Source organism: Rhinopithecus bieti, unplaced genomic scaffold (genome assembly GCF_001698545.2).
Source record: "Rhinopithecus bieti isolate Rb0 unplaced genomic scaffold, ASM169854v2 scaffold_11401, whole genome shotgun sequence".
Classification (NCBI taxonomy): domain Eukaryota; kingdom Metazoa; phylum Chordata; class Mammalia; order Primates; family Cercopithecidae; genus Rhinopithecus; species Rhinopithecus bieti.
This window is the reverse complement of record NW_016807151.1, coordinates 1891224-1910714: the sequence shown is the minus strand read 5'-3', so window position 1 is coordinate 1910714 and position 19491 is coordinate 1891224. Positions and strand designations below refer to the sequence as shown.

At 43.5% G+C, this 19491-nt stretch overlaps 1 protein-coding gene across 1 annotated transcript in view; it reads right to left on the bottom strand.

Moving 5' to 3' along the window:
- Positions 1-13939, bottom strand: part of SVOPL (SVOP like) — an 81407-nt gene extending 67468 nt beyond the window's left edge. Inside the window, exons 1-3 of the mRNA XM_017880391.1 lie at positions 13858-13939; positions 13594-13685; positions 6990-7088 (exon numbers count right to left, since the gene is read on the bottom strand). Of these exons, the coding sequence (XP_017735880.1) occupies positions 6990-7088; positions 13594-13685; positions 13858-13939 (273 nt within the window). The remainder of the gene's footprint in view (positions 1-6989; positions 7089-13593; positions 13686-13857) is intronic.
- Positions 13940-19491: the final 5552 nt, after the last annotated feature.

Genomic DNA, 19491 nt, shown 5'->3' with positions numbered 1-19491 from the left:
TCCCCCAACCACCCCCGACCCTTCCCCCAACCACCCCCACGCTCTATCCCTTCCCCACCCCCACCCCACCTCCCTAGGGTAAGCTCTTTTCTGCAGATGCTTGTCTTTAATACAAAACATGACTCCACTGTTTGATTTAAGCAGCACATAAGGTATTTCTTCAGCATGACTCTTACAAAACACAAGGGCCATCATAGCCCCACAATTCTTTAGTTTTCTCAATTAACAACTGCTTAGAAAATGGGGTTTGGGGGCCTGGGAGATAGTGACAATGTCATTAGCCTAGCCCTTCCGTTTAGCACAATTGTTCCCAGTAAGCTCAGGAACAGGGTCAGAGTCAGACAGGCTAAGCCAAGACAGGAGGATGGGAGGAGCCCAGAGCAGGAAACAGTCTGGCCTTGGGAGAGGTCAGTTGCTTAGAGAGAAGTCTTCTGAGCTATGATGGCCTAATGAGGGAGATTGTGTACCTGCTGGAAGGAGCCTCTGTAGGCACCGTTAGGAAACAGCACAAATGCAACCAATGAAATGTGAGCTATAAATATCATATTTACATGTGTATCATGTACTATAAAAAATGGTATCATGTAATATAATTTTGTAGTGCAGGTGCAAATGCCACACCTGGAACTCCAGCATTCTCAAGGAACTACGATGTGCATATATACAAACCAACTGGGGTACAGATCAGTTAGAATTAAACATAAAGTTATAGGGTCACCCTAAAGATACAAGGATTGGCAAGTAATGCTTTTGTGAAAGCCATGAGAACCAAAATGGAGTCACTTAGGCCACATCCTACCAAAATGGGATCGTAGGCAACAGAGGAGGGGCTCTCAGGCACACGTGCCTAGCACAGAAACTGTAATGAGGACTCTGAAAACCACAGCGTTGCACAAAGACCACTGATCACTTGAGCCCAGGAGCTCAAGGCCAGTCTGAGCAAGAGTGGCATCCCCATCTCAAAAACAAAAACAAACTGCTTCTGCAAGAACAACACCCAGCCTGTTCAACCTCAGACTGATGCCACTGTTGTTACCGATCCTTGTAGCCAGGGAAAAGTATTTCAAAATAACTGATATAGCCTTCCTCATTTTGCCTTTAAGAAACTCTCGACTTTCCTTGCCTTCCTAAATACATCTATGGCCCAGCCACGGTTCTCCATAGCACAGGAATTCCCAGATTGCAATCCCCTGTCATTCCTTTCCAAATAAACTCATTTTGCTGGAGAGCTTCTCTGTTATTTTAGGTTGACACTTTCTAAAGTATTCTATATGTAGAAGAAAATGGAAAGCAATCAGTCACTTTATTACAAGTCTAAGTAAAACCTTGATTTCTAAAAATTTTTCTAAAAGCATATGATCTGAGACACCAAAAGAGACACCCCTCTAGCAACTGAGATGGGCCCCAAGGTTAAGGAAACAAAAGTTATCTACAGGTCAAGGGTTCAGGGCCTGGCAGACATGGCAGATTTCTGAATCCCTTTCTGAGATATTAAGCTGATTTACAACCCAGACCACTATGGTCCTGACTGGACAGAGGACCGGACCAGCCTTACAGACGTTCTTTTCGGATAAGCTACTGCAGACCTCAGGCCAGTTTCAGCAGCTTATACAGACAGTGCACAAACTGTTTTTGTGTTCTGTACTTCACCTTTTGACATAAACAGCCAAATTCCACCTCATTTTAATGCTAAAACTCTCCCCAAAGTGAACATGTGATGTATGTTACATCCATGCTTACCTGGTCTGCATGTAGGCTCCCCTCACAAATATGTATAGCTTTGCCCCCAAACCTGCCAAATATGTATGATGCTAGCCTTGTGAAACACAAAACCCAACCTGTCCTTCTCCTCTTCCAAGAGAAAGCACCTTCAGTGCACACTGGAGACTGTCTCTTTCAGGCTTGCAAATCACTATTGCCAGTAAAGCTGTCCTTTCTATTATTTAGCCATCCTGGTGGTCTTTGGGACAACAAGTATTCAAGAACTTTAAAAGCACAAAAAGGAACCAGGGCACCAAAGTTAATAACGGAGTTTTAATGAGGGAAATGGAACGAAGATAATATAATGGAAAAATAAAACATCTCGGGACTCCCAAACTCATCACACCAAAGAGGAGGTTAAGCCCGAAGACAGTCATGCAACACTGGCCATCCTTTTCCCAAATGAATAGCTGTTGCTTTACAATCTTATGTCAAAGTTTTATCCATCAGCCAGACCCCCCATGGAAAATTCTTTGCTGATCTTGAAACCCTTCAAGATGCATATCCTCCTGTAAAGCAAGGACACGTCCGTTGTAACTTAGGTTTTCAATCTAAGTCTAGCTTCTACAACTAACATCTGTCTGTTAGATTTCACACTGATAATGTTGATTGCAAGCTCATCTTCCCAAGTGATGAGAATCATTCTTCCCAGAAGATGAGACCATTCTTCCACCTACCTGAGACATCTGCATAACTGATGCTTCCTTTACTCTCCCTTTTTTCTTCCAATGTCCACCTCATTTTATATAAAATGTAGATTTACTGGGCACTAATTAAAATCTCACAAAAATGTAACCATTTGCCTCACTGGCTGGCTACCCACCTCTTCCTATGCGCTTTCTTTCCTTTAAAAGAGAATATAAATCCTGAGTCACCCAGAAACCTCTGCTTCAAGTCACAGATGTTTCCATAACTGATGTTCTTGAAACCGACACTGCAAAATTGTAACTGAGTCAGCAAAAGAGAGCTGACCTAACCAACTCCATATCTTGCTTCTAACCTCCAAACTGTCCTTGGTCATTCCTAGGTGTAGGCTGACCTAGCTATGGGAGAAGCTTACTTTATAGTTTAAAACAAAGATGATAACCGCTGTTTCCCAAAACCAACCTCCTTCTTGGCTGGGGACTAGACTTCCTTTGTAGGACTAACAAATTAGCCACAAGATTAGAAATTATGGTTTAGGAGTCATACAGCTGGAGGCTACAAGATTCTGATCCTCCCTAAACTGTTCCTGAGATGAGTGCTTGAGATATTTTGCAGGTGGTACACTTGATGGATCAGCTGGTACCACCCGGACTGCTAAACTGGTCCTCTGATCTTGTGGCACCCACTCAGGAACTCAATCAGCACAAGAGGACGTTAATTCCCTATGATTTCATCTCTGACCCACCTAATCAGCACTCTCGACTCACTGGCCTTCCCCCATCCACCAAGTTGTCCTTAAAAACTCTGCTCCCCAAATGCTCAGGGAGACTGATTTGTATAACAATAAAACAACTCCGGTCACCCAGAGAGCGGCTCTGTGTGAATTACTCCTTCTCTATTGCAATTCCCCTGTCTTGAGAAATCAGCTCTGTCTAGGCAGCCGACAAAGTGAACCCGCTGGGCTGTTGCATTCTTCCCAGTCACACCCTCAAGCTCTGGCTCAATAAATCTCAGATGACTGAGATTTTTGCCACAGTATCTCATTTGGGTTAGCAAAATAAGGGCAGATTTTAGCTGTGCTTCTGTGATTGGGCGTACAAGTGGAATCCAAACTTCCCAGCCTCCAAGACACAGAAAGAAACACAACTGGGCAATGCCATGGATTATCTGAGACAAGAACTCCAACCAGTTCCTCAAGGGAGGGAATTTTCCCTGGTGCCACCCCCAAAGATTAAAATTCACAGGTAGATTTGCTTAAGGCAGTGAGTGACAGGGATACCCCCTTCCTCTGTCACTTTCTGGGGCTACTCCTTTGAGCACGGCCTTGTAAATTTGGGGGGCAGGAGGAATTCTTCTGGAATTCTCCACCACCAGTTTCAGACTAGCTCTCACTGTCTTACAGAATTTGTCCTCAAGGCCTCTGCCACCTGACTGTCCTCCTCCACCCATCATGGTCTACCTACCTCCCAGACACTCCCTTTAGTGAGGATTTGAGCACCTGGGCTCATAGTTCTTTCTATTAAGTTGTTGGAACCCAGAAAGTGATACAACAAAGACTGGCACTTTGACATGTGGAGAGGATAGAGGCAGCTGCATCAGAATCAAGGTCCCTCTAACCTTGTCTTGCTCCTTCACCCTTAAGCACAGGGAAGGGCTCTCTGCAGTTTCCTTATCTGACAAGAAAGCTTTGTTCCAAAAGGAATGCAACTGGGCCAGGTGCAGTAACTCAGTTTGTAATCCCAACACTTTGAGAGGCCTAGGCAGGAGGATTGCCTGAGGCCAGGAGTTAAAAACCAACCTCTTCAAATTAGCCAGGTGTGGTGACCCACCTCCCAGCTACTCAGGAAGCTAAGACGAGAGGGTTATTTGAGCCCAGGAGTTCAAAGCTGCGGTGAGCTATGATCATACCACTGCACTCCAGCCCAGGCAACAGAGGGAGACTCTGCTTCAACAACAAAACAACAACAACAACAAAAAAGGAATGCAATTATCCTAAACCCACTCTCTGTGGATCATGTCAAATTATCAAGATCAGCCACCAGAAAAGAGAAGGGTCTGGGGATATCACATTGCCCCAGACTTTTCATCTAGTCCTCAGGGCAGCTCCCAGAAATCACCTGGATAACAAAACAACCTTTGTTCCACCCCTCACCTTCCTGTAATGCCTGCCTCACACCTCCCCAGTCCATTCATTCTCACTAATGACTTATTGCCCCTCTAAAGAATCTTTGCCCACTATCGTCCTCACCTATGAAAAAGGCTATATGTTTCTGTCCCACACTGGGTTATTGGTAATCACTCTTGTGATTCCTTCCTGCTATGTCCATCAAAATAAAATTTTGGATGCCTTTTCTCCCATGAATCTACCTTCTGTCAGTTGATTTTTTAGTAAACCTTTGGAAAGCAAAGGGAAGTTTTCCCTTGGCACCTACAAAGTCCTGTCTTCATTAAAACCAACTTCAATACCCAAGTAAATCAACCTTTCTCTCCTCATCTGCTAGTTCTTTGACCTCCTTGGCTGATGTTACTTCCTAAATACATCCCAGAACACACAACCTCACTCTACCACTTATACCACAGCCCATTTTAAACCATTTTTGCAAAAATTATAATAATGAGAAAAAATTATGACAGTGAAAGAGATCTGACCTAACAAAATCCATTTTGGCTTTAACTTCCAAACTGCCCTTGGCCATTCCTGGGCATAGGTCAAGCTAATTTTTGAAGAAATTTAGTTTACAGCTTAGATAATAGCTCTTCCCAAAACTAAACCACCTTTATAAAAGTAATAAAAGGCCACCAGGTTGGGATTATGAGGGTCCTGAATTCTGTTGAGATGTAGGCTTAAAGGATTACCAGCCACTTTCCAGCCTTTGTTCTGGAGGTCACAAGATCTGCAACTTCCCCAATTACTCCTGGAAATAACATTACTATTGTAGAACCTAAGATTGGCCTTTTGAGAAGTCTTTTCACACTTTTGCGTTTCTGACAAAAGGATAACTCCACCCAAACCCATGACCCATGACTCAACTGGTCTTGTGGCCGCCTCCAACCCATAAGCAGACTCTGCGTACTAGGTCCATTTTCTACACCACTATGATTGTATCCCCAACCAATCAGCAACACCCATTCCCTAGCCCCCTGCCAACCAAACTATCTTTAAAAAACCCTTGCCTCCAAATTTTCAGGGAGGCTGATATAAGTAATAATAAAATTCTGGCCTCTGGTTTAGCCAGCTCTATGTCTATTAAACACTTTCTCTATTGCAATTCCCCTGCTTGATAAGTTGGCTCTATCGGGGCACTAGGAAAGATGAACCCTAGGTCAGTTACACCCTCACTGCCCTTCTACCCTGCAGCCTTATCTCCTTGGAGTTCTTAGAAAACTGACCACATCCTTCCCTGAAGCCTTCCAATGGCTCTCCACCCTCCACAGTGAGGCTTCCAACATTCTTATACATCAGGAGCCTCTTTTAAGATTAAACATAAATATTTTTCAAAGCTCTATGATAGAAGGTGTACTTTCATACCCATTTAATCAGAAATGTATAATGACTATGAAGTCAATAATGCTATTATGTTGATTTTTATTATACAAAATGGCAATCTGAAAAACTGTAATATGTATATTTGTCACATATGTTTTACATGGCGGGTTTATATGTGTTTGGCCCAATGTTGGGGAGCAGTGGCTATAGAATGGAATTTATGCTTAGCAGGTGGGCTGCTTCTGGCCCTGCCCACCTCTGCAGCTTCACCTCCCATCACTACCTCTTCCTCACTATTTAAATGTGATACTCCTCGTAGTCTTCTCAGCACATATGCATACACACATGCTTTTTGAACAAATGATGGATACCATCAATTCCATTTTGTAGCAAAACTCGATGTGCAACTCATAATGCTATTTTTTCTTTTTTGAGATGGAGTTTCACTCTTGTCACCCGGGCTGGAGCACAATGGTGTGATCTCAGCTCACTGTAACCTCCTCCTCCCAGATGCAAGCAATTCTACTGCCTCAGCCTCCCAAGTAGCTGGGATTATAGGCACCCACCACCACATCTTGCTAATTTTTATAATTTTAGTAGAGACAGGGTTTCACCATGTTGGTCAGGCTGGTCTCAACCTCCTGACCTCAGGTGATTTGCCTGCCTCAGCCTCCCAAATGCTGGGATTACATGCATGAGCCACTACACCAGGCCCATAAGGCTATTCTTAATGGTCTTTGAGAAAAGTTGAAGGAGTAACAGTACAATTCAGTGAGGGTGATTGGTAAAGTCACTATGGTCCATGTAAATAGCTTCTCTAGTGACTCGATTTAACCTATGACTAACCCATGACTTTGGGATCACTTTCTGAATTGCATGTCTCATGTGGATACTAAGCAGTTCAGGATTATGCATTCTAGGAAAAGAAAAACGTGAGGAAGACATCAAATGCTGGTTTCAGCCTGCAAACCCTTGAGTTTTGGAAGCCAGCATACCAAGTGGTGAGACACCCTTTGGCTCTCAACCCTGCAGGAGGGAGGAAAGGGAGCCCAGGCCCTCAGTTAGCTTGTTCACAGCACAGGAAGCAGGTACTTACTGTGGTTACTAATGCCACCTGCCAGTTCTCCAGTTGCCATTCACAGCGGATGACAGGAGACACAACAGCTATCAACATGATCTCCATGGCCTCAACAACCTTAAAGAAGAGGGACACAATGCCATGTCTAAGTGCCAGCTTGTCATCACTGCTTCCCAGGTCTGCCTACCCGTCATCCTACCTAGTCCTGTCCCCTTCATCCTTCTTCCCCATTTAGGGAGCATCTATTGTATACCCACACAGCACTGCTAGTTGGATAAGGAACTACGGAACTTCAGTTTTCATGGATATGACCTTCATGGTTTGAAAAACTTGAGAGAGTTCCCGAAAATTTGTGACACGTATTCACTTATGATTTTGTTGACCAATGCAGTTGCATGGTAGCGCTATGGGGGAGCTATGTGAAGGCCACTCCCATAGCTAAGGGGTGAAACTAGCTAACCAGCAGCATCCACATCAACTAGCTTTGTTGTTTTGTACTCATGATCGTGAAGGTTGCAGGGCACACGCCTTACAAATGGATTTTTGAGACAGTCTCTGATCTCACGCTGGGATAGTAAGTTTCATGAAAGCTGGAAAACAAAGCAATGAGTACAAAATAATATGAGTTCGTCAGCAGGAAAGGTTTTTTTTTGTTTGTTTTTTAAAGAAGAAATGGGATCTCACTATGTTGCCCAGGCTGGAAACTCCTAGGCTCAAGTGAACCTCCCACTTTGGTCTCCCAGAGTGCTGAGATTACTGGCATGAGCCACTGAGCTCAGCCTAAGAAAATGTGTCTTTAACAGACTTAGTGCTACTAAATATTTCTTTCAATACAAAGTTTGAGTATAATCCTCTATCCATATCTTGCAATCCGTTATAGGGATAAGTTTGTCTCTCAAGAAAAAGAAGGAGATGCTAGAAAAGAATTGAAGGAATAATTAGAAATAGATGATGAAAGTTAGGTACAGGATCACGAAGGATGAGTCAAAGATGACTGAGATTTTGTGTTTGGTGGAAGGGAGGAACACTGACATCACTGACAGGGACAAGGTTATCAGGAGGAAAAAAAGGGAATTAAAGGAGAAAATGAATTTGTTTGGTGTTGAGAGTTCAGAATGGGTGGAGTTTTATTCCTTATTTGTTTATTTCCTTCTGGAACCCTTTAGAGGACTGGCATCTTGGTTAATATGGATCCAGCTGTTCTGTATTACTGAAGGAAGATGAGTTTACTAAATCAAAATTTCTTAGATTATTATTATTATTTGTAGACAGGGTCTTGCTCTGTCACCCAGGCTAGAGTGCAGTGGTGCGATCTCAGCTCACTGCAACTTCTGCCTCCTGGGTGCAAGTGATTCTTGTGCCTCACCCTCCCAAGTAGGCGTGCAGTACCACACCCCGCTAATTTTTGTATTTTTAGTAGCGATGGAGTTTTGCCATGTTGGCCAGGTTGGTCTCGAACCCTGGACTCAAGTGATCTGCCACCTCAGCCTTCCAAAGTGTTCAGATTACAGACATGAGCCACTGGGTCAGCTCTTCTGAGATAATTATGCTGTCTTACTTCTGAAACTTTTTGAACTTAAACTTGCCAGCTGGGCAACTGAACTCTCATCACCACTATAATGCTCTCTTGTGGAGAGACAAGTCACTATAATATGTGTACTTCAAAGTCCCACACACTAGCTGACATCATTCCACCTATTTCATCCCAGACCCCCACGTTATACAAATGTAAACATTATAATAACCCATACAGATATTCTATCAATGTTATCAACAGAACATGTGCCAAACAACTTCATTTTCTCCTTTAATTCCCTTTTTTTCCTCCTGATAACCTTGTCCCTGTAGTGATGCTGTCTTACTTCTGAAACTTTTGAACTTAAACTTGCCAGCTGGCTAACTGAACTTCTCTTAGGGGAGAAGGACCAGGCAGGGAGAAGGACCAGGCAGGGAGAAGGACCAGGCAGGGAGAAGGATCAGGCAGGGAGAAGGATCAGGCAGGGAGCCAGAGTGGGGTACACAGAGGAGCTTCACTCTAGATCTCAGGGAACGTCTTAAAGACAACCAGGACTGGCCGGGCAAGGTGGTTCTTGCCTGTAATCCCAGCACTTTGGGAGGCCAAGGTGGGCAGATCACTTGAGGTCAGGAGTTCGAGACCAGCTTGGCCAACATGGCAAAACCCTGTCTCTACTAAAAATACAACATAAATTAGCTGGGCATGGTGGCACATGCCTGTAATCCCAGCTACTCNATACAAATGTAAACATTATAATAACCCATACAGATATTCTATCAATGTTATCAACAGAACATGTGCCAAACAACTTCATTTTCTCCTTTAATTCCCTTTTTTTCCTCCTGATAACCTTGTCCCTGTAGTGATGCTGTCTTACTTCTGAAACTTTTTGAACTTAAACTTGCCAGCTGGCTAACTGAACTTCTCTTAGGGGAGAAGGACCAGGCAGGGAGAAGGACCAGGCAGGGAGAAGGATCAGGCAGGGAGAAGGATCAGGCAGGGAGAAGGACCAGGCAGGGAGAAGGACCAGGCAGGGAGAAGGATCAGGCAGGGAGCCAGAGTGGGGTACACAGAGGAGCTTCACTCTAGATCTCAGGGAACGTCTTAAAGACAACCAGGACTGGCCGGGCAAGGTGGTTCTTGCCTGTAATCCCAGCACTTTGGGAGGCCAAGGTGGGCAGATCACTTGAGGTCAGGAGTTCGAGACCAGCTTGGCCAACATGGCAAAACCCTGTCTCTACTAAAAATACAACATAAATTAGCTGGGCATGGTGGCACATGCCTGTAATCCCAGCTACTCAGGAGACTAAGGCAGGAGAATTGCTTGAACCTGGGAGGCAGTGGTTGCAGTGAGCCAAGATTGCGCCTCTACACTCCAGCCTGGGCAACAGAGCAAGACTCCATCTCCAAAAAAAAAAAAACAACAACAAAACACACACACACACAGAAGACCAGGACTTAGGAGTCCTGGTCACAGGCTAAGGCTGCTCAGCTGCTGTGGATGCAGTTACATACACAGTCACACGAGGCCCCAAAACCCAACTGCTGCTTCTACCTGTTCAGGCCTCTGCATGAGAGCCTGAACAGGTGGAGGGGCCACGGCCAGGAGGAGCTGGGGCCCCTCACTGTCAACATGTCAATGCTGATGGAAGGATCCTGCTCACAAAACACCCCATCGTAAGACCAGGCAAAAGATCTGGTTCCTGCACCCACATAAGCAGTTCTGTCTTCCTTTGTGAGACAGGAGAGGGTGGCCCGGCAGAGAGCCTTCCTAGCTGGTGAGCTGGGAGAATTCCCACGACTATAAGGCACTTGAAGAGCAGAGACCATTTCACTTCCGAGGGATGTTCTGGGCGAAGGCAGAGAAGAGTTGATAGGAAAACTCCACCTCGTCACACCTACTTGTCCCTTGAAATGTGGAATTTTAAAAATTTGGAGCCTATGAGACCTCACTGTACCGATAAGGAAGTCTTCTAAATTGTACCATTGGTTATCATCAAAGTAGGACTAGGATACATCTTGCCTTTCTCTTTTTTATACTAGACTGTTGCCTGAGGCTGGGCTTGGTGGCTCAGCCTATAATCCCAGCACTTTGGAAGGCTGAGGTGGGAGGATTGCTTGAGTTGAGGAGTTTGAGACCAGCCTGGGCAACATAGCTAGATCCCATGTCAAAAAAAAAAAAAGAAAAGAAAAAAAATAGACTGTTGCCTGAGAATGCAACACTTTTGAATGAAAGATGCGTCAAACTCACATGGCTACCTCCAGATCACACAACCTTTTTTTTTTTTTTTTTTTTTTTGTCATGAGACAGAGTCTTGCTGTGTCACCCAGGCTGGAGTGCGTGGCGTGATCTTGGATCACTGCAACCTCCATATCCCGGGTTCAAGCAATTCTCCTGTCTCTGCCTTCTGAGTAGCTAGGATTACAGGCATGGGCCACCATACCCAGCTAACTTTTTTGTATTTTTAGTAGAGATGAGAGTTCACCATGTTGATCAGATTGGTCTCAAACTCCTGACCTCAGGTGATCCACCTGCCTCGGCCTCCCAAACTGCTGGGATTACAGGTGTCCGCCATTGCGCCCGGCCCACACAACCCTTTCTTATACTTTTTAGCTGCGTGGGGAGGGTCAGAGCCCTCTAGCGTTTTCTCGCTTACCTCCCTCCTGTGTATTTTTAGCCTCCGGCCCAACACCATCGTTGGGTGGATCCCTTGTCTTTGATTTTCCATTCTGTCTGATTATCATTAGGCATCTGGGTATGAAGTTTTGTTTTGTTCCCTGCCCCCCACCACCAAAGTCTTGCTTTGTCACCCAGGCTGGAGTGCAGTGACGCAATCTAAGCTCACTACAACCTCCGTCTCCCATGTTCAAGCAATTCTCCTGCCTCAGCCTCCCAAGTAGCTGGGATTACAGACACACACCATCACACCTGTCTGATTTTTGTATTTTTAGTAGAAACAGGGTTTCACCATGTTGGCCAGGCTGGTCTCAGACTCCTGACCTCAGGTGATCCGCCGGCTTTGGGCTCCCAATGTGCTGGGATGACAGGCATGAGCCACCACGCCTGGCCTGGAGTTCTTAACATATACCTTACCTACTAAAGGAGGAAGCGGGAGTAGTGGTGTGGGTTCACAGACATCACACCGCCGTTGTGAAAGCCTCTGGGTGAAGCTAGCACTCTTCTTTCCTCAAAATAGCCTAGGGTGTATATCTTACACCATTTGTGCTGCTACCATAAAATGCCTGAGACTGGACAATTTATAAGAAATCTAAATTTATTTTCTCACAGTTCTGCAGGTTGGGAAGCCCAAGATCAAAGTGCCAGCAGATTCTGTTGCCTGGAGAGGACTGCAGAGGACCTGTTCCCTTGTGCCCCTCAAGAGCAGAGGAACTACTGTGCTCACAGGGCGGAAAGGCAAACAAGCTGAAACTCCTGCTGCATGAAGCGTCTTTTATAAGAGCCTTAATCCCATTCACGATGGAGGAGTCCTCACGGCCTAATCACCTCTTAAAGGCCCCGCCTCTTAACACTATCTCATTGGCATCACCTGGGTTTTAGAAGGGACAGGTTCCAACCCTAGCAGTAAATCACAAGCCTTCATCAGTGCCTCTTAAAGGATCTGAAACTGTAATTACAGCAGGTGGCAGGTGTCTCTGGTGATTCTTATGCGCAAAATGTTTGAGAGCCATGTTGTTCAATTTTATGTAAAATAAAACCATAGTGTTCTCCTTTCTTCCCAATACCTCAATTTCTATCATTTTTAAAAATGAGTATTGAATCCCAAAACATAGACAGAAATGCTCACCTGCTTATAACCGAACACCTGCCAAAGGTGAATGAAAGTGATTTTTGGATGACCCACCTCATGGGGTTCCTGCTGTTTTTCTTATCCCTACACCCCTTGGACTGGAGAGCCCAGAGCCGGAGGTCAGTAGAAAAAAGACTGTGTGTCCAATGATGTTAGCTTTGAAGACTCACATAATCTCTGAGGACTAAAGTTCTGATTGTTTTTATTTTGCCCAAATTCCTTTCTAAGGGGTCTGGGGAGTCATACCCTACAAACCATAAATTCTCATCAGATGGGTTTTATCAACCCTATATATCATGACTTACTTTCCGATCTGGCATAACATTATGTGAAAAAGAAATGTCAAATATTTTACCCCAATACATGTTTCTTTGCCTTATTTTTGAAATAGTCCTGCAAAGTTGTGCTTTGTGGGAGAAAATTTGCATCTGTAAAGAATCTCTATTAACAGAGCTAGCTCTTTTTCTTCCAGGCCCTCCCAATCGTGAAGAGATTGACTAAAAGTCTAGCACCTTTTAAAGGTCTGAATAGGAAACATATGTTATCTGTTGTCTCTAAGGGCAGCCACTATAAGACTTCAAAAGAACCTTGGTCTCTGCAATCTTTTTTTTTTTCCATTTTATTATTATGATTATTATTATTATTTTTGAGACACAGTCTCACTCTGTCATTCAGGCTGGAGTGCAGTGGTACAATCTTGGCTCACTGCAACCTCTGCCTCCTGGGTTCAAGCGATTCTCCTGCCTCAGCCTTCCGAGTAGCTGGGATTACAGGCACCCACCACCATGCCCAGCTAATTTTTGTGTTTTTAGTAGAAACGGAGTTTCAACACCATGTTGGCCAGGCTGGTCTAACTCCTGACCTCAGGTGATCCACCAGCCTCGGCTTCCCAAAATGTTGGGATTACAGGCGTAAACCACTGTGTGTGGCTACAATCTTTTATCTTAACTTGAACATCTCCTTTTCTATCGATCCCAAGTCTTTAGACAAACTCAACCGTCAACCAGAAAATGTTTAAATTTACCTATAGCCCGGAAGCCCACCCCTCCCCCACCACTCCCTTTTTGAATTTGAATTGTCCCGCCTTTCTGGACCAAACCAATGTATTTCTTAAATATATTTGATTGATGTCTCCTGCCTCCCTAAACTGTGCCCCGTCTACCTTCGGCACATGCTCTCAGGACCTCCTGAGGGCTGTGTCACAGGCCATGGTCACTCATATTTGGCTCAGAATAAATCTCTTCAACTATTTTACAGAGTTTGACTCTTTTCGTCAACATCTCCAAGGAGCACTCACCCCAGTGCTGCCCATGATGAGAAAGAGGGCAATGTGGAAACGCCCGAAGCCAATGGTCTCCACTGCATCTTCCACGGTGAATGTCTTTGGCTCTGACAACGAAAGACAAAGTAGAAGAAATCGCTTCTGCAGGGAAGGGAATGTGTGTGGACTACCAGCTTCAGAAAGCCAACCCATTATTATAAAAACAAGTTGACACGGGGGGTCAGTGGTAGGGAAAAGTGAAGCAGCAGGTTGAGATGGAGACTTCTACGATAATCTCACCTTTAACCTGTGGCTCAGCAGTCCCCAGGCTCAACTTCCGAAGGCTGAGGATTGTGATGGACTCTGTTGGCTTGGTTGCCATCTTCTGAATAGCTCAAGTTCCCCAAACAGCTTCCCTGGTGGAAGCAAGGGAAGGAAGAAGGAAAGAAATATAACAGTTATTGGGTACTTAGTATATGCCAGGCATACTACACACAAAGTTTCCTGAAACCCTCGCAAAAATCGAATGAGGTATGTATTTTTATCCTCTTTCACACCTGGCCTCTGGAACCAAGCAGCTCAGTGTTTTTTTCCCCTACTACTTTTTATTGATTGATTGATTGAGATGGAGTCTCGCTTTATTGCCCAGGTTGGAGTTCAGTGGTGCAATCTCAGCTCACTACAACCTCCGCCTTCTGGGTTCAAGTGATTCTCATGCCTCAGCCTCTCGAGTAGCTGGGATTACAGGCACGCATCACCATGCCCGGCTAAATTTTTTGTATATTTTGTAGAGATGGGGGGGGGGGGGTCACCATGTTCTCCAGGCTGGTCTCGAACTCCTGACCTCAGGTGATCCGCCCACCTTGTCTTCCCAAAGTGCTGGGATTACAGGCGTGAACCACTGAGCCCAGCCTTCTCTACTACTTTGTAGGTATGTGGCTTTGAGGAATTTGCCCTTTGCTCACCTCAGTTTCCTCAAATGGGTTTCCTAAAATGGGGATGATATAATGCACCCAACTTTCAAGGTGGTTGTGATGATTAAATGAGTTAGTTCACAGAAAGCACTTACCCCATACCTGGCAAGTACTGATGTGCTTGATAAATGGAAGCTGTTACTATTATTACTGTATAGTAGGGATGCATTTGTCACTAGTTGTTATCCTGAACACTTTACGTACATGAATTATTCCCTCTAATCGTCACAGAAGATCTGTAAAGAATTATAATTTATCACTGTCTCGCATGTAAGGAACCTGAGAAATGGAGAGACTAAATGGCTAAATTAGATAATTGAGCTAAATTAAGAGGCCAAATGAGACAATCAGAACTCTGAGGCCAGTAACCAACCTTCATTCTAGGACCAGACGCAGGTCTTGGCAATTTAACCAATAGCATCCTCTGAGTGGGAGGGAAGAAGGCTTTGCTACAGAAAAACAATCACAAAGCAGCACTTCACACTTCCGCAGATCCTGTTTCCAGGGTGCTTTCTTGCATGTCATTGTCATTTAATACTGACAGAAACTGATGAAGTGCTTTTTTTTTTTTTTTGAGGCAGAGTCTTGCCCTGTCACCCAGGCTGGAGTGCAGTAGCACAATCTGGGCTCCCTGCATCCTCTGCCTACCGGTTCAAGCAATTCTCCTCCCTCAGCCTCCTGAGTAGCTGAGATTACATACACCCACCTCCACGCTTGGCTAAGTTTTGTGTTTTTAGTAGAGACGGGGTTTCACCATGTTGGCCAGGCAGATCCCAAACTCCTGACCTCAAGTGATCCGCCTGCCTCGGCCTCCCAAAGTATTGGGTATACTGGCGTGAGCCACCATGCCCGGCTGCTGCTTTTTACCTCACCTTTTGCATTTAACCCTAAAAAAGATTCTTAACTCTAAAAGTCAAAAGAAAACTAAGACAAGTAAAAATGGGTATCAAGTCAGTGGCTTAAACAGACTTTTTTTTTCAAATAACTTTAAGACGTAGTAATTTAATTGTACATTGCTAGTGGGATAAACAGAAAGCCTAAACTATTCTTGCTAATGATATTGTTAGTGATAATATTGGTATCATTAGTTGTATATTAGTACATATTTAGGATGAAGAAAGTAATTATATTAATATTGTTAGGAACCCAGGTTTTCATTGTTAAGAGGAAAAAGATAAATATAAAATCAAATTTAGCTATGTAAAAAATTTATAATTCTAATTTGGAACTGGAAGTAGAGATATGAGTTATATAACATATATAATATTAACAAATATATTAACAAATATAATTATTATATAATATATGTAATAAATATAAACAAACCCAGGCACCTCAGGTGCCTAATTTTGAACTGGAAATAGAGATATGAAATTATTATATAACACATATATTAACAAATGTAATATATTAACAAATATAATTATTATATAACATATATAACAAATAAACATAAACCCAGGCATCTTCGGTAAATGACTGATTCTGGCTCAGGGACAGGAAATGTACAAACTGAGCCTGTGGCATCTTGTCGTAGCCTATAGCATGGGCAATATCAAAGACCCGTGGGGTTGTAATGAAAGATTACAAAATTAAAACTGAGGGATGGGCGCAGTACCTCACACCTGTAATACCAGCATTTTGGGAGGCTGAGGCAGGAGGATCACTTGAGGCCAAGAGTTTGAGACCAGCCTGGCCAACACAGCAAAACCCCATCTCTACTAAAAATGCAAAAATTAGTCAGGTGTGGTGAGACTCCATCTCAAAAAAATACATATTAAAATTGAAAAGGCGCCCACTGGCCAAAGATGGGACAATTTGAACATCAAAAAGACTAAGGACTGCAAATAATTGAACCATATTAAAGATGTTAAAATCCATTTGTTCACAGTAACACTATAATGAAGACCTCATTGATCACCTTTGGAGAATGATAAGAACAAACCCATTATTCTGAAAACTAGTAAATATTGTAAATATCTTGACTTTTTTGTACAAATTGTCTGTACATCAGGGTAACAAAACAGTTGATGAGGGAAAATTATTTGTCAATAATAAAGCTAATATGTGCAGAAAAAAGGATGAAATTAAATTATCACTGTTTTGCACCTTGTAAAAAAATAATGGATCCAGACAACAATCATCACTGGCTGATAAACTATGAAGTGAAAGTCTGATGGCAAACTTTGCTATGAGAGGGATACAGCTAATAACACCTGAGCCCACTGAAAAATCTTAACACCATGGAAACAGAGACAGGCAGATTGCATTGGCTCCTAATGAAATGCAATGGGAAGACATATACAACATCACCTGTGAAGTATTCGCACAAAGAGAAACTGAACCTGAATGAAATCAAGAATCTAGCTGTAGCTACCAGTTTACACAGGAAATAAAGAACATGTTAAACAACACCATGTGGATGCAATAAGAAAAATGCAGAATGCTGGAAGCTGTATAAGATAAATGACCCAGTTTCTTCATTAAGTAAACGGCAAGGGAAAGAAGAGGAAAGGGAAACTTATAGACTAAAATAAAAGAGACACATCAAACCAAAAATGGACCTTGTTTGGATGTTCATTCAAACAAATCAGCTATAAAAAATTTAAAAACAAAACAAGTGTGTGGCTTGGCGCAGTGGCTCACCTCTGTAATCCCAGTACTTTGGGAAGCCGAGGTGGGCAGATCACCTGAGGTCAGGAGTTCAAGACCAGCCTGACCAACATGGTAAAACCCCATCTCTACTAAAAGTACAAAATTAGCCGAGTGTGATGGTGAATGCCTGTAATCTCAGCTACTTAGGAGACTGAGGCACAGGAGTTGCTGGAATCCGGGAGATGACAAGAGCAAAACTCCATCTCAAAAAACAGAAAAAAAAAAAAAAAAAAAAAAAAAGAAAACAACAATGTGAGAGAGATATACAGACAATATCAGGGAAATTTTAGCAAGTTTGGAAATTTGAAGATATTAAGAAACTACTGATGACCTCATTAGGTGTGACAATGGTATTATGGCTATGGTATAAGAAAGAATCTTTGTATTTTTGAGGTACATACTAAAATATTTGCTAATGAAATGATGATGATGTCTGGGATTTATTTAAAAATAAATAATAGAGTGAAGGCAGTGTGTATAGGAATTACATGGGTGTATAGATGAAAAAAGAATGGTGATCTGTTGAAAATTATTGGAGGAAGATTGTTATCTTCTACTTTTGACTGTGTAGTATTTTCCAAAATAAATAGTTCAAAAAAAATGAGGTTCTGAGATTCCTTTTTTTTTTTTTGAAACAGAGTTTCGCTCTTTTGCCCAGGTGGGAGTACAGTGGTGTGATCTCAGCTCACTGCAACCTCTGACCCAGGTTCAAGCAATTCTCCTGTCTCAGCCTCCCGAGTAGCTGGGATTACAGGTGCACACCACAACGCCAGAATAATTTTTGCATTTTTAGTAGAGATGTGGATTTCTCCATGTTGGCCAGGCTGGTCTCGAACTCCTGACCTTAGGTGATCCACCCAACTTGGCCTCCCAAAGTGCTAGGATTTCAGGCATGAGCCACTGTGCCTCATGGTTGTGAGATTCTTATTTAACTTTTCCAATGTCTGATCAGTAGTAAGTAGTAGAATCAGAACTCACAAAGAGTTAATATCCAAACTATGTAAGCAACTCTTGGGCCAGGCACAATGGCTCATGCCTGTAATCCCAGCATTTTGCGAGGTTGAGGTGAGTGGATCACAAGATCAGGAGTTCAAGACCAGTCTGGCCAACATGGTGAAACCTGTCTCTACTAAAAATACAAAAATTAGCCAGGTGTGGTGGCGTATGCCTGTAATCCTAGCTACTCAGGAGGCTGAAGCAGGAGAGTCACTTGAAACTGGGAGGCAGAGGTTGCAGTGAGCCAAAATCATGCCACTATACTCTAGCCTGGGTGACAAAATGGGACTCTGTCTCGGCGGGCGGGGTGGGGGTGGTGGGCAGGTGGCAAAGAAACTCCTAGCCAGGCGCGGTGGCTCACGTCTATAATCCCAGCACTTTGGGAGGCTGAGGCAGGCAGATCATCTGAGGTCAGGAGTTTGAGACCAGCCTGGCCAGCATGGTGAAACACCATCTCTACTAAAATACAAAAACTAGCAGGGCACGATAGCAGGTGCCTATAATCCCTGCTATTCAGGAGGCTGAGGGGGGAGAATTACTTGAACTTGGGAGGCGGAGGTTGCAGTGAGCTGAGATTGTGCTGTTGCACTGCAGCCTGGGCAACAAAGCAAGACTCCATCTCAAAACAAAAAAAAAAAAAAAAAAAAAAAAAGAAGGAAAAAGGAACATCTGCACCTTGAGCAAAACCCAAAAAACTCAAATGATGGGCAAAGGACCTGAGCAGACAGTTTTCAAGTGAAGACATACAAATTGCTGATAGACAGCCAGTACAAATGGCCAATGAAAAGGTGCAGGACATCACTAATCCTCAGAAAAATGCAAATCAAAACTACCGTGAGACCTCGTGCTTGTTAGGATGCAATTATCAAAAGGACAAGAGAGAGATAGTTGTGAGAATGTGGAGAAAAAGGAACCCTTGTACACTGTTGGTGGGAATGTAAATTGGTGCAGCCACTATGGAAAACAGTATTGAACTATCCCCAAAAAATTAAAATAGAACCACCAATATGATCCAACAGCCCTACTTCTGCATATATCGAAATGGAATTGAAATCAGTTATCTCCGAGGGATATCTACACTCCCATGTTCACTACAGCGTTATTCACGAGAGCCAAAACATAAAAGCAACCCAAATGTCCATTAACAGACGTGTGGAAAAGAAAATTCGGTACATGCATACAAGGGAATTTTTTTTTTTTTTTTTTTGAGACAGAGTTTCACTCTCATTGCCCAGGCTGGTGTGCAATGGCAGGATCTCAACTCACTGCAACTTCCGCCTCCTGGGTTCAAGCGATTTTCCTGCCTCAG